The sequence below is a fragment of the Mobula hypostoma genome, chromosome 5 (genome assembly GCF_963921235.1).
Source record: "Mobula hypostoma chromosome 5, sMobHyp1.1, whole genome shotgun sequence".
NCBI lineage: Eukaryota > Metazoa > Chordata > Chondrichthyes > Myliobatiformes > Myliobatidae > Mobula > Mobula hypostoma.
Window position 1 is genome coordinate 159,994,756 of NC_086101.1, and position 18,714 is coordinate 160,013,469.

General features: G+C 40.7%; 1 protein-coding gene across 1 annotated transcript in view; it reads left to right on the forward strand.

The window, feature by feature from the left end:
• The window catches only part of arhgef28a (Rho guanine nucleotide exchange factor (GEF) 28a), a 410,055-nt gene that overhangs the window by 162,732 nt on the left and 228,609 nt on the right, over nucleotides 1-18,714 (forward strand). Inside the window, exon 8 of the mRNA XM_063049236.1 lies at nucleotides 11,199-11,272. Within this exon, the coding sequence (XP_062905306.1) occupies nucleotides 11,199-11,272 (74 nt within the window). The remainder of the gene's footprint in view (nucleotides 1-11,198; nucleotides 11,273-18,714) is intronic.

Here is an 18,714-nt window from a genome sequence, read left to right on the forward strand (position 1 = left end):
ATGACCAATTTCAAAGTAACACAAAGTTCAGTCCAATTTAGTAGTTCAGTTCGCAGTAATCGTTGCCATGGCGATGGACAACGTGGGGGGAGAAAGAGAGAACGGGAATGACTGATCATTCAAAAACGACTTCCACTCACAGACCGGCGATAATTGCTCACAAGCAGCTTTTGGGCAGGTCCTTGGTGATGTCACCTGAGGTCAACGACTGTGACCCCTCCTCCAGATGCGGTCGAGCTCTGCAGTGAACCCGGCACCCAAGCAAGGGCGGACACACACCGGGTTCCCGCTGATCGTACCTTTCCACCCTGTGCGTTGTCCGGTACTTCCCACCGACTCATGAGAGGCACACCGCTTCCAGGGTCTCGCTACCTCGGGTGTCATGTGTGTCCTGCCTTAGCGAACCTGTCCCTTTTTATCCCCCTGCTGGGGTATCGCCTGTCCATCACTTCAAACAGTTCAGGGTTCAAAGGGGGAGCCGCTCCAGACAGCTCTCTCTCTCCCGTCCCTTCATTACACATCTCCAGATGCTGTTTCATTGTGTTCCTTATCTCTCTCTTGACGACAGGTGGCAGACCAACTGCTGATCACACAGGAGAGCTAACATCTTATCTATGTGTATTCTCGTCACAGTTATATACTTTTTACTTCTATATTATGTATTGCATTGAACTGCTGCTGCTAAGTTAACAAATTTCCCAACACATTCCAGTGATAATAAACCTGATTCTGATTCTGATTGTTTCTAATTCTTCTTTTGATTCTGTTTCATTCATTTCATTTCAAAGTTGCATGATTTTGAAAACCCATGTTTTGCTTTGAATTTGGGGGCTTTGCTACTACTTGCATGGTAGGTGGTGGGGGCAAGGCTGTTGCTTCCTGCTAGAACATGTAAGGGGAGGGTTGATGCGAAGTGTGGGCGGGGCGTGGGGGGGTTTTGGGGTTCTGATGTTTTTCTGTCATTCACTCTTTGGGGTTTTCTTCTGTTTCTTGGATGTCTGTGAAGAGTATGAATTTCAGGGTGTACACTGAATACCTTCTCTGATATTAAATGGAACCATTGAATGATAGTTGTTCAATTTGAATGAATGGACTTTTGTTTTAGCAAAGATCTGTGTTGGTGAGTATTGTGGTGGAAGTCCTGCTATTCCTTGCTCTTAATGATAATAAAAAAGAAAGCGACTGCAAATACTACAAAACTGAAAAGCTGAAATGAAAGCAGAAAAAGCTGGAAACGCTCAGGAGTTGTTAAAGTTTTAACAAAGGAATGTAAGTAGTAGAAGCCGGAGTGGGCTGTTTGTCAAGTCGAACAAAATTGGTTCTAAGGACACAAACTAGGAGCGAGGAAGCGAAAGAAATAAAGATATATGGTAGGGTGGAAGATGGAAGAATTCTAAATAAAACAAGATTGTGTAACACAAATAAAAGTTTATCCTTGGAAAAGAAGGATGGCATTAGGGAACAAATGAACAATCTTACCTGTTGTAAACAGGACAAGCAAAATAATCACCTATAATTACCTGAGGAAAAGTCTAGGAATGCTGGAAATTCATTATGTGCAATTGTTGAACTCCCATATAGAGTCCAGAAAGCTGTATTATGCCCAGTCAGAAGATGAGGTGTTGCATTTTGAGGATGTGTTTGAAGGTGAGCATGGAGAGGTTTCGAATTTCAATTTTATTGCCATAGGTATACCTACACTAGGGAGTAAATGCAGTGAAAATGAGCTTTTTGCTGCAGCAGTTTGGTACATTACGAACATGTTGACATAAACTCATATTAAGATAAATACGTAACTTACATGACAACATAAGCGTACAGTGACACTAGTGCAAACAGAGAGAGAAAAAGAACTACAGTCCGAGGTAGCATTAGGGTTTTTCTTTGGGTCAATTCAAGAACCTGTTGGAAGTGGGGAAGAAGCTGTTGTTAAGCCCTGAGGTGTGTGTCTTCAGGCTCCTGTACCTCCTACCTGAAGGTATCATTGAGAAGAGGACAAATATTCTGTTCTGCCTTCAATACCATACGGCCCTCATTGCTGGGGGAAGCTTCTTTGAATGCAGATTGGCACTTACATTGTACCTTGGATAATGGAGAACCTGACTGGCAGACCAGTTTGTGTGACTTCAGGGCAGTGTGTCAGACCTGGATGGTTGGAGTTCTGGATAAATGCCGCCTACCTGAGTCATTAGCTCTTCTAGATATCCTCAAAGGTGGGGAAAGCTGTACCTGTGATGGAACTAGCTGAGTAGCTTCTTGCAGGTTTGTGCATTGGAGTTCCTGTACCAGGCCGTGATGTTTTCTACTGTACGCATGTAGAAAGTTTCAAAGTGCTAGTGGATCTCAACAATCTCAGCAGCATCTATAGAGGGAAATAGACAACGTTGGGTTGAGACTCTTCATCTGGACTAAAAGGAAGGGGGAGACAGCTAGTTTTAAAAGCTGGAGGGAAAGAGCAGAGCAAGAGTCAGTAGATCCAGGTGTGGGGGATAATAGACAGATGAGTGAGGCTGGAGAGTCTGAATGAGGTTAGAAGCTAGGAGATGATAGCTGGAAGGGACAAAAGGCTAAAGATAATGAAATCTGATGGGAAGGTGGAGCGTAACATAAAGACAAGGAGTTGGGGAGAGGAAACATAGGATAAGTGTTTGGATGAGGGGCAGATGAAGAGAACGGGGGCCAGCTGTCCAACTCTGCTCACTCCTTGTCAATTCTTGTCAACTATTCATGTATGATGTATTTCTCATTTTGCATATTATTAATTTTCTATGTGACAGTATTCTGAAATAGAATGAATATTTCAAAATTGGACTTAGCTTTATTATTGTAAGTTAGTTGATTGTGATCTTGAGCTATTAGAGCAACATCTTTTACAATTGATGTTAAAGATTAAAATTCAATGCAGAGTTGATATAGAGCCAAATTGATCCAAACAGTTGGTTTTCAAATTCTTGAGGAAAAAAGCCCCCTAACTTATTATTGCTGACTGTAATTTTATCGTGTTGTACCAATTTTATGGATCAGACACATCAAAGAACAAAATAGTCTTTCCTTTTTCTAGAGATGTTGTGCAAAATCATAAATTTTGTAACTTAATAAACAACTGTTTAATGTGGGTGATTCTAATTAGCTTATGTCATTAGTTGGATTCGTGTTTGTGTCTGATCATGATGCTGCTGAATATTATCAATAACAAGCAATAAATTGAACTATATGCATTATTGCAGATAACTTTGCATTATTAGTTGGCGCAATATTTGATTCCTTGCATTGTGTTTATGTTATGTCATGTTTAGTATTTTACTTATGAGCTCTCCATTTGCCATTTGGATCTCAGTACAGACCATGCTCATTTCCATCCTTAGTGTTCACTGTAGTTGAACTAGTTAGGCAAATTCTGTTTGTTAAAATTTGTCCAAATTATCCATCTTCTACAAAAATATTTATGAGTTCTGAAACAACTATTCCATACTACCTTAAGTACCATACATCCCTCATTACGGGGGGTGGGGGTTGGGGGGAGGCTCCATTGAATGCAGGTTGGCATTTCCATTGTATCCTGGATAATGGACTACCTGACTGGTAGACCACAGTTCGTGTGGCTTCAGGACTGTGTGTCAGACATGGTTATAAGCAGCACTGGGGTCCCACAATGGACTGTATTGGCTCCCTTCCTGTTTACCCTGTATACCTTGGACTTTAGATACAACACAGAGTTATGTCATCTGCAGAAATTCTCTGATGACTCAGCAATAGTTGGGTGTATAAGGGAGGACGGCAGGTAGAGGCCTGTGTACAAGAAGGGTCACAGTAGCCTCTACTTCCTGAGGAGACTGAGGACCTTTGGAGTATGCAGGTCTCTCCTTTACATGTTCTACCAGTCTGTTGTCACCATTATAATATTCTATGTGGTGGTGTGGTGGTGTGCTGGGGCGATGGCATCAACACAAGTGATGCCAACAGGCTCAATAAACTGATTAGAAAAGCTGGCTCTGTTATAGGAGTCAAATTAGACGCACTGGAGTCTGTGGTAGAACAAGGGACCCTATGGAAAATCTTGGCAATTCCGGACAATGTTTCTCGCTCTCTGCGTGCCACCTTGGCTGGACAGAGGAGCACTCTTAGTAACAGACTAAGACAACTGTGCTGCTCCAAAGAGCCGTATCTGAGGTTATTCTTACCCTCACCCATTAGGCTCTATAATGAATCGACCTTTAGGTGGGGAAGTGATGACCCTCTTCTGTTAGACTGTTTGTGGTAACTTAATTTTATTCTTTCTACTTCTCTTCTAATATTTATATCTGTGCACTTATAATGCTACTGTGACATTGTAATTTCCTTTGGGATTAATAAAGTTTCTATCTATCTATCTATTTCATCTCCTCATGGACAGTAACCAAAAAAAGACACAGGCTGTCTATTCATTGCATTCTTTCTGTATTACATACTTATTTATTGAACAATAAAGTGCAGAGTAGCCCCTTTGAGCCACATGTACTAGCAACCCCACAGCCCCGATGAACCCTAATCTAATCAGGGGACAATTTACAATAACCAGTTAACCTACCCGGTACGTCTTTGGGCTGTGGGTGGAAACTGGAGCATCCTGGGAAAGCCCACGCCTTCTACGGGGAGGGTGCACAAGGACTCCTTACAGCGTGGTGCCAGAATTGAACTCTGAACTCCAGGACATCCTGAGCCCTAATAGTGTTGTGCTATGCGTAGTTCACAATGATGTTAGCAATTAATAATTTTATCTGTTTCCCATGTTAACTGCCGTCCTTTCAGAAGAGTTTATTTACAGATTTGTTGGCTATTCTTGATGGTTTCTTGTGTGCCAAAGTTCTTTGCTTTGCCTGGAAATTAATTTTCAAAGTTGTGAAACATGAAACTATATTTCCTATGTCTTAAAATTGTAAACATTACATAAGACCTTTTTGTTTTGTTGCAAGACAGAAAATTCTAAAATATCTCATGCTCCTCATCAATTCTCCAGCTACCCGAATTCCCCCTGGACAATATTTGACTCTATTTCTGCATGTCATTAGAATTATTAACACAAGAGATTCCACAGATTCTGGAAATCCAGATCAGCTCACACAAAATGCTGGAGGAACTAAGCAGTATTTATGGCAAGAAAAAAGAGACATTTTGGGCTGAGACCCCTTCAACAGGACTGGAAAAGAAGGGGGAAGAAGTCAGAATAAGATGGCGGAGGAGGGGAAGGAGTACAAGCTAGAAAGTGATAGGTGAATCTCGGTGGGTGGGGGAGGGGTGAAATAAGAAACTGGAAGCTGATTGGTAGAAATGGTAAAGGGCTGGAGAAGGAGTCTGATAAGAGAGGAGAGTCGATCATGGGAGGAGCACCAGGACGAAGTGATAGGCAGATGAGGAGAAGAGGAGAGGTAAAAGGGGAGCCAGTGTTTGGAATTGAAGAAGAAGGAAGGGGAGGGGGAAACTACTGGAAATCAGTGTTCATGCCATCATGATGGAGGCCAACTAGATGGAATATGAGGTGTTGCTCCTCCAGCCTGAGTGTGGCCTCATGGGGCAATGGAGGAGGCCATGGACCGACATGTCAGAATGGGAATGGGGATTGGAATTGAAATGGTTGGCCACAGGGAAATCCTGCTCTTTGCAGATAGACCACTTTACATCAAAGTGATGATACAGGGGGCGGTAAATTGGGGAAAATTTGTAAGGCATGCAAATTTCTAGGTGAGATTATTGGGAGAGTAGATGAAGATAATGAAAGAAACTGTAAATGGACTAACCAGAAAATGGAGACCGCTGGGTAAAAGATTTGGGTGGCTGGGATGAACATCAGTGGAAGGACTAATGCTGCTAATGCCTCATGCATCATTCAGTGGAACCAGTTTTGGCTTTGGCTACATCTTCCTGGTTGTATTTTGAGTTTGGATTCATTTTCCTCTATAGACTCAAAATCTGTTTGCTTTGCCCATTTGGGACTGAGAAGTCTGAAGGATTCCAAGCTTCTCTCTTCAATATTAAATGCCTGACCCCTTGCACTGAAATATTGTCACTTATTTCTAGATTTTCCCATGCAAATTCTCTGTATGTACTCTGCCAAGCTCCCTCAGAATCTGCTGTTTAAAAACAGCTGCCCTATTTTTCTAAACTCCAAAGAGCACAGATAAATCCTGCTCAACCTTTTCTCATAAGGTGCCCTCTTCATCCCAGTAATCAATAGAAGTTATAGAAAACCTACAGCACAATACAGGCCCTTCAGCCCACAGAGTTATGCTGAACATGTCTCTACCTTAGAAATTACTAGGCTTACCTATAGCCCTCTATTTTACTAAGCTCCATGTATCTATCTAAAAGTCTCTTAAAAGACCCTATCGTATCCACCTCCACCACCGTTGCCGGCAGCCCATTCCATGCACTCACCACTCTCTGAGTAAAAAACTTACCCGTGACATCTCCTCTGTACCTACTCCCCAGCACCTTAAACCTGTGTCCTCTTGTAGCAACCATTTCAGCCCTGAGAAAAAGCCTCTGACTATCCACACAATCAATGCCTCTCGTCATCTTAAACACCTCTATCAGGTCACCTCTCATCCTCCATCGCTCCAAGGAGAAAAGGCTGAGTTCACTCAACCTATTCTCATAAGACATGCTTCCCAATCCAGGCAACATCCTTGTAAATCTCCTCTGCACCCTTTCTATGGCCTACACATCCTTCCTGTAGTGAGGTGACCAGAACTGAGCACAGTACTCCAAGTGTGGTCTGACTAGGGTCCTATATAGCTGCAACATCACCTCTCAGCTCCTAAATTCAATTCCTCGATTGATGAAGGCCAATACACTGTACGCCTTCTTAACCACAGAATTAACCTGCGCAGCTGCTTTGAGTGTCCTATGGACTTGGACCCCAAGATCCCTCTGATCCTCCACACTACCGAGAGTCTTACCATTAATACTATATTCTGCCATCATATTTGACCTACCAAAATGAACCACTTCACACTTACATGGGTAGTACTCCATCTGCCACTTCTCAGCCCAGTTTTGCATCTTATCAATGTCCTGCTGTAACCTCTGACAGCCCTCCACACTATCCACAACACCTCCAACCTTTGTGTCAGCAGCAAACTTACTAACCTATCTCTCCACTTCCTTATCCAGGTCATTTATAAAAATCACAAAGAGTAAGGGTCCCAGAACAGATCCCTGATGCCCTCCACTGGTGACTGACCTCCATGAAGGATATGGCCTACAACCACTCTTTGCCTTCTGTGGACAAGCCAGTTCTGGATCCACAAAGCAATGTCCCCTTGGATCCCATGCCTCCTTACTTTCTCAATAAGCCTTGCATGGGGTACCTTATCAAATGCCTTGCTGAAATCGATATACACTACATCTACGGCTCTATCTTCATCAATGTGCTTAGTCACATCCTCAAAAAATTCAATCAGGCTCGTAAGGCACAACATGCCCTTGACAAAGCCATGCTGACTATTCCTAATCATATTATACCTCTCCAAATTTTCATAAATCCTGCCTCTCAGTATCTTCTCCATCAACTTACCAACCGCTGAAGTAAGACTCACTGGTCTATAATTTTCTGGGCTATCTCTACTCCCTTTCTTGAATAAAGGAACAACATCCGCAACCCTCCAATCCTCCGGAAGCTTTCCTGTCCCCATTGATGAAGCAAAGATCATCGCCAGAGGCTCAGCAATCTCCTCCCTCGCCTCCCACAGTAGCCTGGGGTACATTTCATCTGGTCCCGGCGACTTATCCAACTTGATGCTTTCCGAGAGCTCCAGCACATCCTCTTTTCTTAATATCTGCATGCTCAAGCTTTTCAGTCCGCTGCAAGTCATCACTACAATCGCCAAGATCCTTTTCCATAGTGAATACTGAAGTAAAGTATTCATTATGCAGCTCCGCTATTTCCTCCGGATCCATACACACTTTCCCATTGTCACACATGATAGGTCCTATCCTTTCACGTCTTATCCCCTTGCTCTTCACATACTTGTAGAATGCCTTGCGGTTTTCCTTAATCCTGCCCACCAAGGCCTGCTCATGGCCCCTTCTGGCTCTCCTAATTTCCTTCTCAAGCTCCTTTCTATTAGCCTTATTATCTTCTAGATCTCTAACATTACCTAGCTCTCTGAACCTTTTGTAAGCTTTTCTTTTCTTCTTGACTTGAGTTGTTACAGCCTTTGTACACCATGGTTCCTGTACCCTACTATAACTTCCCTGTCTCATTGGAATGTACCTATGCAGATCTCCACACAAATATCCCCTGAATATTTGCCTCATTTCTTCCGTACTTTTCCCTGAGACCATCTGTTTCCAACTTAATCCTCAATTTCCTGCCTGATAGCCTTATAATTCCCCTTATTGTAATTAAATGCTTTTCTAACTTGTCTGTTCCTATCTCTTGCCATCAATGTCGTTAACATTCCCTGAATCCCTTCCACTTCTGCTACATCACTCCTAAAGTTACTTTAGTTAAAGAAACTAAAACTGTGCGTAGTACTCAAGATATAGTCCCACCAGAAAATCCTCAGTTTTGGCAGTACTTCCCTGCTCTTGTTGTTCATCACCAATGTCAGAAATCCTATTTGTCTTCATTGTTTGATGCACTTCCAAGGTAACTTACTGTATTTCACCTACACTAGGATTCCTTTGTGTGGATGCATTCTGTAGTCCTTCTCTGATTAAACTTAGTTAAGTCTGAAACAATATTGGACTTATAATTATAAGCACCATTTCACAAAACAGTTCACAAAGCAATTTGCCTTATTTCACTATTTTTCCTATCTAAATAGACAAACCCTATGTGCTGTTCATGAGCTGAGGTATATTGTGCAAATGTTTCATAGTCAAGTTGTGATTTGTATGTTATTTGACATCATTGGCTGTCAACTAATATAAAATACAGAACCTTGTGTGCGTAAAAGGCCGGGAATAAATTTTACAAAACTGTCCTAAGTACACAGAAGATATAATTAACTTTGGCATTAGAGTTGTATAGCACAAATTATTTAACCTTGCAAGAGGAATTCTAAACCCCATTAGATAATATTATCTCAGATATCTTGTGCAGAAGCTTATTGAATGATTTTACGGTAGGCAAGGGAAGCATAAAATTAATCTTGGAGTAGATTAGAAGGTTGTCACAGCATCATGCTGAAGCTAAAGGGCCTGTACTGGGTTGTATTGTTCTATGTTCTAATAGGTCTGAAAACAGAACCCCCAGTGGCAGTGGGTGGGAGGGAGTGGCAGGTTTGAGTTCCTAAGCTATACATTTCATTACTAAAACAATTCTGAAACAAGATTGGACTTGTAACTATAAGCATCAATTGTATAAAATAGCAATGTTATCTGTACTGCGCTGTCAAGTATTTCACTCTGGATAGAGAACTGATTTTAAAAAGTGTCAAGTTTGTCACAGTACATTAAAGACAAACAAACCACTCTGATTAGCCAAGGACCTTGTGTGAAGCCAGAATTCTGCTTTAAGTATTATTATTGCACTGATATAGGATGGTATTTTCTGTCAATTGTTTTGAAAAGAAGTATTTCTTGTATATGTAAATTATGAATTTTAATTCAATAAATATACAAAACTGAATGAAACTATTCCCAGGGATGAGACCATATCTAACTTAACTATGACGATGATCAAATTCAGATATATGCAATCGTATTTTAATATGCACAAAATGCAAAATGAAGGTTTAAAAATAAAAGTCAAGAACTGAAGTCACTTCTATAAACATAATTTTAAACATACATTTTCTGGGGGAATGAACAGTACATTTGTAAAATTAGATTTTCAGGTCCAGTCACATTGTTCAGCGGAAATTATAACTGAGCGTATTATTAAAAACTCAGTTAGCTCTAGCTAAACCAGGCTTGCCTGGGAATTTTGCAGTGAGAATAGTTTATATAAACTTGAAATCTGTGTCAAATCACTGATTTTTTGTAACTGGTTACAAAACACCAGTTACAGACTTTTGTGCTAAATGCACGTGATAGCATACCAGAAGTTGTAGGTAGTTTTAGCAGTGATGCTGAGCATTGTCTCTTCCTTGTGGTTTCTCATCCATTGTATTCCACATTCCAGAATTGTCCTGATCCAATGAGTGTGATTCACAGAAAAATATAGTAAATGCCATATTCATGGGCTGTAACCCTCGGATATCAAGAACATATTTAAACATCATTAAAACAGTGGACAGGGAATCTGAAATAAAATACTGGAAACATTCAGCTGTCAGATTGCATTAACGTTTCAGAGATCCTGCATCGGAACTGGAAAGAGAGAAAACCAATTAGTTCTTGGTGGCAGAAAAGGTGAGGGAGGTTTGCGTAGAATAAAAGGAATGTTTCTGAGAGTGTGAGACCAAATGAGTTAGAACCAGATTTTTTTTTGGTGTGTTAGACAATTTACGTGCTTTCTATTTTTGCATATCTGAATGCAATCATTTTGAGATAAAAGCATAAAATTGCTGGAAATACTCATCTGATTAGGCAGCATCAGTAGAGAGTTAGTTTTCAGGTTGGTGACCATGTAAGTAATTTTTAAAAACAGTTGAAGTATTTCCATTTTACAAAATGAAATAAAAGCAGCAGAGGGAGATTGCAGGAAAGATTTACAATGTCAGCTCCTGTAGATCCCAGCAGAGGTCTCTGCATATTGTTTAAGTGTGGAACTAAAAGGGCGAATCCATGGGAAAAGACTACAGACTGGTAGAGAGACTGAGAAGTGCCCTGATAGAGGTCTTTAAAATCGGAATTCAATATGTTCCTATTTGTGGGGAGTCCAAATACGGAATTCAGGGAAATGCATAGGCAATATTGAGAATGTAAAATTACCTTGAGGATTTGAATGTTTTTGGAAGTATTTGGGAGGATTGGGTAAGATGAAATAAGAACGGGTGACATATTCCATACTTATTGGTTATATAAATGGTGTAAAAATTGAATCTTATTTAATTTTAGGCAGAAGTTAAATGAAGTGTGTTAATATGTGAATATAGGTTTCTTAGTTAAACAGAGTGTAGCGAGGTTTTGACTTGCAGTGTGTTTTGGTTTATTGGCTAATGTAGAAAAAAGATGGGACAGCCAGAAAAGATAAAACTTTACTTCTCGGAGATACAACCAAGCACTTACTTGCCAAAGTAGTTAAAATTGTCTTTTACTTTTTCAAACAGGATCTTGTTTTGAAATGTTTACCTGTGAAGGTGGTCAGTCTTCAGGAAACTTAGACAAGAAGGCCTGCATTGAGGTAATGGATTCATTGATTCTCCATTCAAGTAGATAAGAAAATTACACTCACTTCTTTGAGCTTTCATTATTAGATAAAGTACATGGAATCCTAATGATTTTATTCTTAAGTATTTTTGATTTGAAAATTGCATTGCAAGTTAAATGGTAGGTAGGTGCTTTATCTGATATTTGTCAAAAAATTGAGTTGTACACATTTTGATAGTTTTTTTTCCCAAGGGGAACATAGTATGCCAGCAACCTCATGTGAGTTTGCCTTGTTCTCGTTTTCTGTTTTAGCTTCTCTGTGCCTAATGCTAAAGTAGTCAATGCGTCAAGAGGTCTGGATTTTCCATTGATATCTGTACCGCATAGCCTACGGTATAATAAGGGACTACTTTATGTTTTAGTAACACGTCGCTGAATGTGCTGTTAGGCGCGTATTGATCTGTACGTGTGTGCCGAGTTGGGACTCTTATCAGTAAAGAACTGTGAAACTTAGCTCCCGTCTCCTGCGTTTTTATTAATAACATAGTTGTGTAAACAGCCCACATGTACAACAAATTGGCAATGAGGTTAATGAATCTACATCGTAATTGAACGCCGGGTTTTAGTTAATGACGGCACTTGGAGGAAGAGCACAAGGAACGAGCCAAGGAGCGGGAGAAGGAGGCAGAGCGAGGCCACGAGTCCGAAAGGAAGTGGGAGCACAGCCGGGGTCGGGAATGTCGGGAGGCCAAGAGACACAGTCTGAGCTGCAGTATGTCCAGGTGAGACCACAGCCGGCGCTGACCCCTAGGGGCTGAGGGACTGCCTGCCCGAGAAGGGAGATAAAAAGGAGCAACACACACACATCTAGACGGAATGCGCTCATGATGCCAGCAAAAAGGACGTGAGTCAAAAAGAAAAGGGGAAAACGGGGCTAAATTAACATAACAAAGATGGCGATGATTGGAACCATTACAGCATTTGATAGTGGCATTGAAGACTGGGCAACTTACATTGAGAGAGTGGAGTTATATTGTGAGGCTAACGGTGTTTATGATGAAAGGAAAGCTAGCATCTTACTCAGTATTATGGGAGCAAAAACATACAGGCTGCTATGGAGCTTGTTAATCCCTGAAGAGCCATCTGACAAAACGTTCAAGCAAATAGTAGACACTCTCCAACAGCATTTAAACCCCAAACTACTGGTCATTGCTGAAAGATTTAAATTTCACAAACAGAATCAGAGTAAAAATGAAAACATTTCTGAATATTGCGCTGAATTGTGCAAATTATCAGAACATTGTCAATTTGGAGCTGGTCTATCGGAGGCATTGAGGGACAGGTTAGTGTGTGGCATGCACTGTGAAACCACACAGAAGACACTCCTGGGTGAAAAAGACCTTACATTAGAGAAGGCACTGTACATTGCAATATCTCCGGAAGCAGTAGCACGGGGTGATTCAGAGATACAACAAAATTCTCTGGAGTATGCTACAAATAAAATGTCGCTGAACGGAAATAAAGGAAAGAAATGTTACCATTGTGGAAACATGCCACATGACTCTGATGACTTGGTTTAAAGATAAAGAATGCAGAAACTGGCAAACAGGGCCACACTGGCAGAGTATGCAAAGCTAGTAAACAGCAGAAAAAGGTCAAAATACAGAGAAACAGGAAACCCCAGAAAGGAAAACACAACAATGTACACAAAATGGAAGAAAGCAGTTCTGATGAAAATGACTCAGATGAAAGTGAATTGTCTTGTCTGCAACTTCACAGCGTGAAAGAGACAGATGATCGAAGAGTAATAGGGATCACTCCACAGGTGGCAGGCGTGAGACTGAAAATGGAGTTGGACACAGGCTCAGCTTTAACAGTGATCTCTGTACATGACTACAGATAACTGGTTTTTCACATACCTCTGGAATGAACTACACTACTGCTAAAGACTTACACAGGACAGAAAGTGCGTCCCAAAGGTAAAATTAAAGTGACAGTGACCTACGGAGACAAAACACAGTAGTTGAACCTCTATCTATTGAAAAATGGAGGACCACAGTTGCTGGGATGTGAATGGCTCAGGAAAATCTAGTTGGATTGGCACATCATCAAGGCACTAGACGTGTCAACAAAGGAGGGCAGCTTGGCAGGGAAGATGTCAGCAGCTCTCCTCTCACCAATTGTCGACTATTACAACGACGAGGAGGAGCTAGACAGCATCAATGATGAGGACGAACGCAGTATCCATGGCCGTAACTCAGATGAAGATACAGAGGATGCAAGTGAAACAGATATTGCCAATAAGCAGGATGATGAATACTACCCAGAGGTAGAAGAGCAGATATACCAGAAGAAATTGACATCTCTCAAAAGACAGCTACAGCAGTTACAGGAAGGCACTTTGCAGGAGTATCAGAAAAGGATGAAGAAACTAGATCAACAATACAAGGAAAGTATACGAAATCCAGAGCTTTTTCTGCAACTGGAGACAGAACAAGTGGAAAGGAATTATATTAAAGAGAAGAAAGCAGCAGTGAAGGAATTTGAAGATAAAAGGATTGAGTTAGAAGAAAAGAAAAAGATGATTGAGAATGAGAGGCTAAAAATAGAACTCACAGGAGATTCTTTGGAGGTGAAGCCAATAATGACTAGGAAACTAAGGAGGAGACCTCATGACCCTGTTCCAGTTACAGACAAAAGATGAAAACCTGCACCTGTGCAGTTAAATTACTTGTTAACAGATGAACAGATAATGGAAGATCTGCAAACTCACAATATGCTTAAATCTCCGAAAAGACCAGCATCTCCGTCTTCTCCCGAGCATCTTCCCAGCACTCCTGCTGAATCACCAGCACAAAGATATGAAGCATGAATGGAAGATGGAAAGTTACATTACGATAAGAGATGGTATCATAAAGGTCAGGCTATCTATTTGGAATCTAAGGAGAAACCAAAGATTGGCTCTGTAATTAGCTCAGTTGGAACAAATGAGATATGGATAAGGAAGACACGCGATAGCACGAAGGTGCATATATATCTAGGACAGCTGTACAGAGGAGTCTTCATTATACAGAGACAATCTGCTGCCAAGAACTCTTAGCAAGTTGGAGGCGCGAATCTTCTTAACTCCCTTTGCTCAGAGGTCAACTTTTCATGACTTTTATATGGAAATCTGTATTAAAACAAACAAGTTTGTTGACAGACATTACCCAGAGAGGAAGAGAAGACCCCTCCCCTCAGAGACTTGAGTTATAAATGGGTCTTAGACCAAAAGTTAAAAAAAAGACTTGTTATAATTTGATATTATTACATTACTTTGTTATCATTTGATATTATTAAGTTACTAAGTAAACAAATGGTAGGCATTTATGTGTTAAGGGTAAACATAATATGTTTAGCATAGTGCCCCAGTGAAAAAAAGCAGTTGATACACTACTAAAATAAAAGGGGAGGAGTGTACTGTATAGCCTACAGTATAAAAAGGGACTACTTTATGTTTTAGTAACACGTTGTTGAATGCGCTATTAGGCGCATATTGAGCATGCACTATTAGGCACGTATTGATCTGTACGTGTGTGCTGAGTTCAGACTCTACCAGTATAGAACCATGAAACTTAGCTCCCATCTCCCGCGTTCTTATTAATAACATAGTTGGTAAACAGGCCACATACACAACAATATCCAACATTGTGCGAGGCCAACTGAGGACAGTTCTATTAGTTTCTTGGGCCATCACTTGATCCATTCTATTCTCTGCTCCTGTACAGAGGCAGGCTTTCTCAGTGCCTGAATATGTGACCATTGCCAATCCAAACCTCCACCAATCTTGTCACCTGATTTAACTTTCCGTCCCTAGAGCACTGATCCCATCTTGATGACCAGTTGTAGTCTCCAACTGCTAACACAGTCTCATGGCAACCTAGCCCCTACCTGACAACCAAACCTACCCACATAACAATCTTCTCTCCACCTGACAGCTAATCTGTCTTGATTACCACTAGCCTCCAACTATTGATCCTAATAACTAATGAGCCTAAACCTGGATGACAATGAGGTTTGTCACCTGAGCATTGCAATACTATCCCTTAACTACCAATCTTACTCCATTACAACCAAGCCTATACTTGGATAATGCATCTACTTGTGTCGACCTACAATCTTGGGTACCCAGGCTTCACCCCAGCTCTGGAAGTCACCTAATTTCCTATACTGATAGAGGATGTGAAGAAAGGGCCTCGTGCCTGGCTGAACTATCTAGCAGCAATAGATATTCATTTAACGAACACACATCAAAGTTGCTGGTGAATGCAGCAGACCAGGCAGCATCTCTAGGAAGAGGTACAGTCGACGTTTCAGGCTGATACCCTTCGTCAGGACCCGTTATTCATTTACTGCCTGTAACACCGCTGCCATTTAGGGCAGAAATGAAGGTCCTCCATCTCTTTCTGTCCTTGGCCATCTTCTATGTTGTGACCCTGGTGTGGTTCAGGGCCTTCTTGATCTTGGCGGTGTTCAGGGCCAGTGGCTTCCTCTTGGTTCTCACTGCTGTCAGTCATGCAGCTCCTGGTTAGAGACTGAGGAATGCCATCACACACAGGTATAGGATTCTCTGTTGCTGGTTCCAGAACAAATTTGTTTTCACCAGTCAGGATTGTTAGTGCTGAGCTGAACCCCGAAAGCTGGAGAACTGATGGACCACTCTTAATCTGGCCTTTACCCTTTGACCTGTTTGGCATGGCTGACCCTACTAAAAGTCAAAGCATAAAGCCCTAACTCCAGCCAACATAGCTCTCCAGGTCATTGAGGCACACAAGCCTCCAAATCCTACAAGTTTGTGGTCCTCTTGGCGGACCTCTCAGCAAGCACACAGCAATGAGTAAAATATTCATTGGTTGAATGCAAGCCATTGAAATAACTTTGGCACTGCTGACTAATTATATTTATATGGAGTTAACATCTTGGATGTTGAACTAAATTATAGCAAGATCTAATGCATATAACAGCTAAGCATGTCGTTAGTGATGTGCCTAAATGTAGCTTATGTCTAAAACAAAGGTTTATTTACTAATTTATGTTAAGACGTTAAATAAATTTGTGAACAGTGTGGTAAAATTTTTAACATCAAATTTATTGATTTATTATTTGTAATGAGCAAACTGAGGTATGACAATCCATTTAAAAAGTACATTAAGATCAACCACAAGACATAGGAGCAGAATTAGGGCTTTCAGCCCATCGAGTCTGCTCCACCATTCCGTCATGGCTAATCCTGGATCCCACTCAACCCCATACACCTGCCTTCTCACCATATCCTTTGATACCCTGTCCGATCAGGAAACAACCAACTTCCGCCTTAAATATACCCATGGACTTGGCCTCTACCGCTGTCTGTGGCAGAGCATTCCACAGACTTACTATTCTATGGCTAAAAAAATTCCTCCTATCTCTATTTTAAAGGGTTGCTCGTCAGTTTTGAGACTGTGCCCTCTGGTTATGGATATGCCCAACATAGCAAACATCCTCTCCACATCCACCCTATCTAGTCCTTCTAACATTTGGTAGTTTTCAATGAGATCCCCCTGCATTCTTTTAAATTCCAGTGAGTATAGGCCCAAAGCTGCCAAATACTCTTCGTATGTTAACCCCATTCATTCTCAGAATCATCCTTGTGAACCTCCTCTGGACTCTCTCCAATGACAACGCATCCTTTCTGAGATATGGGGCCCAAAACTGTTGACAATACACTAAGTGCGGCCTGACTAGCATCTTATGAAGGCTCACTTTTCTGCCCATTCTTCCAGTTTGTCTAAGTACTACTGTAATCGCATTGCTCCTTCAGCACTACCCAGCCCTCCACCTATCTTTGTATCATCCGCAAACTTTGCCACAAAGCCATCAATTCCATTTATCTAAATCATTGACAATGTGAACAGCAGTGGTCCCAGAACTGACCCCTGAGGAACACCACTAGTCACTGGCAACCCTGGCTCTATGTTGTATATTATTGTGAATTTGCAAGTATGAGCCCCTCACTATAACATCTTTATCAACTATACCTATAATTTGTGTGTCTCATTAGCTACATGAAATTAATCATTGGAATGAACGTTAGAGTGTTACATTAAAATTAAGCCCAAAGAATGGTGGCATTGGATTATCAGAAATGGTATCTTAATGTCATCTGAACTCACAGCATTGTGCAAAGTGTTGAAATGACCAAATTTTGATATTTTAAAATGCATATTTTAATAAAGTAAGTAATTGTCCAATTTGACATATACTTGGAGATCAGTATGATAAGGTATAATGGAATCAAACTTTGAAGGACCTAAATTCAGGAATAGATATGCTGCCAGCAATTTCTTAAGTATTGTATTGCTCAAATCTGGACTTAATTTTCTCTTGGATAACGCATTGTGTTGTCAGCTGTAATTTATAGAGCAAGCAAACGAAATAAAAGAAAAAGAAAAAGCCCATTATGAAACATGAACTACGTATGTTAATCTGTGGCAAAAAGATTTTGCTTTAAACTCCAATAGATGAAATACTAATAAAGGTCATTTGATCTATGCATAAAATCTTTTTCCTTTGTTGCACATATACTGTGGATGGCAAAAACATCGGTCACTGTTCCTGACACACAGCTTCACTGCAGGTTTATATAAAATTCATTTTTTTCAACTTTACTTTGAAGAAGTTTTATTTATGGCCACACATTTAGATCCAAGTTTTCACTCTTTGGCAAGATATCAAAAAAGTTTTCTTTTTGGCCACATTTGGACTGTTCTGGGAAATCAGTGGTTGGCTGATTGTATTTCTTTGTAATTGTTGTTTTTATTTTGTAAAGAACAAAATAGGCTTGAAATCATCACGGTAATAATTTTGATTGAAATGTAATCATAATATTATGATGCTACTTACAGATGAGTAAGTTACAACATTATTTAAATTTGATATTTTGCTACCAGAGGATGTGAAACAACTTCGTGTTTACATAGTAGTGAAATTAACTTTCATCCAGTGATTTCTAAAGAATACTGTTTTTCAGTTTTAGATATTAACTCTGCGTTAATTTCTCTCCATCTTCAGATATCTGAATAATCCATGAACAATACCCCACTATTTATTTTGCACTATTTATTCTGTATTTTATGTCTGTGCACTGTACTGGGGTTTTGTTGTTGTAGCTGCCATTTTCCAGGTGCAAGGTCTTGTTAGTTTTTGTACGAGGCTGGGGGATGGGATTTGGGGTTTTGATGCTCTGGCTGCTGTTTTTGGGTGGGCGATCTGTTAGTTTTTGTGTGAGTGAGGGATCGGGGGGTGGTATGGGGATTAATGTTCTAGTTGTCGTTTTCCGTGTGGGTGATCTGGTAGCTTTTTGTGAGAGATATGGGTTGGGGGGGGTTGGGGTTAGCGAGTTTTTGTTTCTTTTTCTTTTTCGTACGATGGGGGGGGTGGTTTGATATCTTTTCTTTC